The sequence below is a fragment of the Kryptolebias marmoratus genome, linkage group LG8 (assembly GCF_001649575.2).
Source record: "Kryptolebias marmoratus isolate JLee-2015 linkage group LG8, ASM164957v2, whole genome shotgun sequence".
In the NCBI taxonomy this organism is placed as follows: Eukaryota; Metazoa; Chordata; class Actinopteri; order Cyprinodontiformes; family Rivulidae; genus Kryptolebias; species Kryptolebias marmoratus.
In genome coordinates this window covers 1-5,513 of record NC_051437.1, presented here as the reverse complement: position 1 = coordinate 5,513, position 5,513 = coordinate 1, and the positions used below count along the sequence as shown (strand labels likewise).

At 39.6% G+C, this 5,513-nt stretch overlaps 1 protein-coding gene across 1 annotated transcript in view; it reads left to right on the top strand.

Moving 5' to 3' along the window:
* mfn2 (mitofusin 2) overlaps positions 1–4,153 on the top strand; it is a gene marked incomplete at its 3' end in the record, with an annotated part of 22,178 nt that extends 18,025 nt beyond the window's left edge. Inside the window, 4 exon segments of the mRNA XM_037976991.1 lie at positions 1,250–1,371; positions 2,810–2,936; positions 3,032–3,136; positions 4,051–4,153. Of these exon segments, the coding sequence (XP_037832919.1) occupies positions 1,250–1,371; positions 2,810–2,936; positions 3,032–3,136; positions 4,051–4,153 (457 nt within the window).
* Between the last annotated feature and the right edge of the window lie 1,360 nt (positions 4,154–5,513).

Below are 5,513 nucleotides of genomic sequence, written 5' to 3'. Positions count from 1 at the left end.
AGATTTGAAGGCCTGGATGGCCCTAAATTTCTTGAAACTTAATGAAGATAAGACAGAGGTAGTGTTTTTTGGCAGTTCCAGTGAAGACACTCTGTCCGATGCTTGTTCCCTGGCTCAATATGTTAAGCCAGTTATTACAAATTTAGGAGTTAAGATGGATGCTGGTCTTAAGCTGGAAGCTCACATTAGAGCAGTTGTAAAATCCAGCTTTTTTCATTTAAGGCAGCTAGCCAAAGTAAAACCTATGCTTTCTAGACAGCACTTTGAAACAGCAATCCATGCATTTGTGACCACACGGCTGGATTACTGTAATGCACTTTATATAGGTGTCAGTGATTCATGCATTTCCCAGCTTCAGAGGGTTCAAAATGCTGCTGCACGACTTTTAACAGGTACACGAAAATTTGACCATATTTCCCCTGTTTTAGCTTCTTTACACTGGTTGCCAGTATATTTTAGAATTCATTTTAAAATCCTTTTATTTGCTTTTAAAGCTCTAAATGGTCTTGCCCCTCTCTACCTGTCTGAGTTGCTACATCCCTACACACCCTCCCGTTCCCTCAGGTCAGCTGACCAGTTGTTTCTGAGGGTCCCGAAGACAAAGCGTAAGCTCAGAGGGGACCGTGCCTTTTCTGTGGCAGCTCCCAAGCTATGGAATGACCTTCCTTTGGACATAAGACAGGCCTCTTCACTTGCTGTTTTTAAATCCCTTCTTAAGACCCATCTTTTTTCTTTGGCCTTTGGCACAATCTGAGATGTTTGACCTTGTTTTATTGTTAATATTTTAATTACTTTAGTACTGTTTTATACTTTATACTTGACCTTTCTATTTTATGATTGTACTGTATTTCATGATTGTGTGCAGCACTTTGGTCCTGTTGGTGTATAAAGTGCTTTATAAATAAAGTTGGTATGGTATGGTATGTTGACTTTTAATCCCAATTGATTTTGACATTAATTATGTAAATATGTGTGTGTATAAATACACATTTTATATACTTTTATCTGTCTCTACTAGCCTTTTAATTTTACTCCTCATATTTATGTTTTATATATATATATATATATATATATATTTATGTGTGTTGCTTTTATTTTCATTTTTGATTTGACTGCAATGTGTGTACAACACAACAGCAAGGAGCTGTTTGTGGATGTGCTCTAAATGAATTAGACCTTGACTTTGAATTCAGTTTCTGATTCGTTCTTCTGGTCATTTCTTCATCACTTGACTGGCTGCTGTGTTTAGGAGTGCATCTCTCAGTCTGCAGTGAAGACCAAGTTTGAGCAGCACACAGTGAGAGCCAAGCAGGTCTCTGAAGCTCTGCGCCGTATCATGGACTCTGTACACATTGCTGCTCAAGAACAGAGGTCAGTCTGCTTCTTCAGAGTTGATTAGAAATGTGTCTGCTGACGAACCATGGTCGTAGAGTCCTGGCTTTATTGCTGCATGTCTGACGTCCTAAAGAGGCTGAAATGCTTTTACTCATGTTAAACAATACAGCTGCAGTGTGCACAAACACCCACCAGGTGGCACAAGTGAGTTAAAGAAACAAAATAGTCCATCTACTGTTTTGTGACTCTTAACTGCACCTGGTTCTCTGTGTTGAACCAGTACAGAATCCAGTTTATAAGAACTGTGTTGCTTACGTCATCTTGTGCATCTTACAGTCAAAATATGCAAATCAATGCTTTAAACTTAAATATATTGTACTTCTTCAGAGAGAACACAAAGTCCTATGCCAGCCATTGGAACAGCTGGAACATGTCAGAACTGCAGTGACCTGTGGTAAAAGAGCTGATTGCTTGGGCAGAGGGCACTGGCTTGGTGCTTTTTCATTTCAAATTTAAAACTCTGCTTAAAGGACCTTCTTCTATAAATCAGATTAAACGTTAAGATAAAACTGTATGACAGTGCACCAGAAATAAGTATAGGAACCTTTGAGTCTACAACATGCACTTTAAATCCAGCACTTATTGAGTATCTGTAATATGAAACATCAGTTCCCTGTACTAGTCTGTACAGCTGCTTATTAGGGCCACTCAGAAACATCTTTATGTTTATTAATGAGTTTCAAGATTAAAGTCAAAATGTTGAGATTAAAGTTGAAACGTGGAAATCAAAACTCTTTCCAGAAAAAAAGTTGAAAATATTTCCTTCAGACATTCAGTTGACATTATTAATAATGTTCTTCAGTAAAGTTGATACTGCAGCCTAGACTGCTGGTCATTTTGAAAGTATTTACAGTAGAAGTTAAAATGTGTTTGAGACTTCCTGAAAGTTTTATGAGTTTTGCTGCTGTGCAAGTAATGAAGTTGGACAGGTTCAAATAAACTGCTTCTTGAAGTTATTTTAGAGATGACCAATGAAAGCTCAGCTCCAAAAAGACAAATACAGTTGGGTTTGGGAACACATCAGGGTCTGCTTCCTTAGGTTCAGAGAAACTCCAACTTTTTTCTCAACATTTTGAACATTTCCGTTTAATTCTGGAAATGATATGACACCATTTCAAATTATTTTTTGAAAATACCATTTTGACTTTAATCTTGGGATTTTAATTTTATTTTCAAGCGTCTTCCTGCTTGTCTTTTTGAGCTGTTGTAAGTCTGCTCTTTCTCTTCACCACAGAAAGACCTTTTCTTGTCAAGTGGGAGCATTTTCAGTAGCCTTTAACAAGTGAAGAATTTGAAGAATTTTGGCTCTTGCTAGTTAACTAGTGACTACATTTGGTTGTTTACAGTTAACAAGTAGGCTACTCTATTTTATAAGTAACGACTGTGTCTGTGTGTGTGTGGCGGGGCTGTTCAGAGTCTACTGCCTTGAGACAAAAGAGGACCGTCTGGACAGGTTGGAGTTTATTGAGAAGCAGTTGGACCTGCTGACCATGGACTGTAAGGCCAAAATCAAGAAGATTACGGAGGAAGTGGAAAGACAGGTGAGACGTCAACACATCACCACATGCCTGCTCGTCTTCAACACTGAGTATTTTAGCTTCAACATGAGTCAGTCCTGCTTTGTGCTCCTGTGAAGGTATCTAACACCATGGCAGAGGAGATCAGGAGGCTCCATGTGCTGGTGGATGACTTCCACCTGGACTTCCACCCATCTCCGGTGGTGCTGAAGGTCTACAAAAATGTGAGTTTAAACAGTGCAGATACGACAGTTTGAAGTGTGAGTTTAATTAGCTTTTACACATCAGTGTAAGGAAAAATATACTTTTGCTGTTTCATCTACATGTCTGTTCAGTTTGGTGTTTGGAAAGATGTTCTTCATCAAGAATGTGTTTTCCAGTTAAAGTTACTTTAACTTTACATCCAGATGAACTCTGGAGAAAATCAGTCTTTGATGGACTGAAGACATTTCCCCGGGGAGGACAAGTCAAATGCATCTTTTCTTGCCTACCATTTCAATCAGACCCTCTCTGGGACCAGCAGTTAACAGCACTGCTGCACTGCTGCACTGCTGCACTGCTGCACTGCTCCTCTCCACAGGACCAGAAAACAAACAGTCCTCAAAGTGGATTTTAAAATTCACAGAAGGCTCTTTGGGTTGGTTGAGCAACACTTGCCTCTTCCCTTCTGCAACTCGCTGTCTATCTGGAGCTAAGACGAGAGCCTTGCCAGGTGAAAAGATGAGCAAAGTTCAGTCTAATCCCTTGTTGCTGTTTAATACCAGCTGTGTACAGTCCTGGACCTTAAATCAACTAAAACACCCAATCACCTCTGTGGACCAACCGGGATTATGGGATGAATAAAAGTAAAGTCTTTATTCCATGTAAGGGATCTGGAGGACAGGAGGTCAGACAGATAAACAGGAGTCAACAATAAAAGTGTAAAACCAATTCTTAAAAAGGGAGTACAGGAAAGAAATGTTCATGTTTTCTTGTTTGTGTTAGAAGACAAGCTGTAAGCATACTGGATCAGCTGCGGTCATGAGAGGTGTCCTTATTGTGTTTCGTTATTTAAAACTATGCTGCCTTTTTCTGTTTTGTGTTTGGCACCACCTTCGAAGAGCCTTAACAGCAGCTTGTTCATGTCTTGTTTGTGTAGGAGCTCCATCGCCACATAGAGGAGGGTCTGGGAAACAACATGTCACAGAAGTGCTCCAGCTCCATCACCGGTTCCATTCAGGCCACGCAGACTGAGATGATTGGTAACATTCTAACCCAGGGGTCGGCAACCCAAAATGTTGAAAGAGCCATATTGGACCAAAAAAACAAAAAACAAATATGTCTGAAGCCACAAAAAATGAAAAGCCTTATATAAGCCTTATAATGAAGGCAACACATGTTGTATGTATCTATATTAGCTATATTAGCCTATCTGATAGCTAATATAGCTAATATAGCTGCTTCGGAGTCGGGCCAGCCGGGCCAGCCCTGCTTCGTGGGCGGAGCAAGCTTAGCTCCTGTTCACTCATTGGTCGGGGGCGTGANTGAATTTATATTGATTTTTTTTTTAAATAAGAAAGTAGTAAAAGTTTTACATCAACCTACTCCTTTACATACAGATAACTTTTAATGTGGGCCAAAATGAATGACTGAATAAATGAATGAATTCCAAGACGACCGATTAATCGATTAATCGAGAAAATAATCGCCCGATTAATCGATTATTGAAATTATCGTTAGTTGCAGCCCTACATTAAATTAACATAATTGAAAAAGTGCAAACAAGGCACTAACACGTCTCACGTCAAGGCCAGGGCCGTAACTACTATTGAGGACACCGAGGTCCGGACCTCAGTATTTTTCTGCTGTGTATATATAAAACAAAAAAAAATCAAAACAACACTTTTGACCGGCGTGGTTCTCTGTGTAGCTCCACCACTTTACTGTAGGAGGCGCTGCAACTGTGTGCAGCTGCAGCCAAACTCAATGTCTACGGAGAAGAGTGCAGCTTTACATACCTCACTGCTAAAATAAAGACTAGAAGAAGAAGAGTGCCACTTACGGTGAAACACAACCGAGGTAACTTGCTGAAAATATTCTCCTTCAATTCCACAAAGCTGAAGTTGGTTTCTGATTGCAGCTTCCGGCTAAAGGGCGATTCAACCTAATTTTTTCACTACCTTCAGCATCTTTAATCCACTCCAGTTAAAAAACTACAACACCTAGACACTTCAAACCTGAACCAGATTATTCTGCACTGATTGCAGAACATTTAAAACCAAGTGTGTGATTTGTGAAACCTTAATCTAGTTTGTGAAACCTCAAAAAAGGGGAATTTTAGTTGTTTTGTTTTTTTTACATCCGGACTGCACTAGAACGGGTACAGCTCCAAAACTACAACACCTCACTGGAATTTAATAAACAGGTAAAATCTCTGCTAAAATCTTGTGTTCTGAATGTGTTTGTGCAGCGTAAACAATCGACATTCATATAAACTAATTCATGTCATTTCAGTGAGTCATCATGGTTGTGCCCGGAGTCCTCTGTTGATCCAGATCATGTCGATCCCCATGGATTTACAGACACACCCAGATACATGTCATATACACATTTATGTCAGTT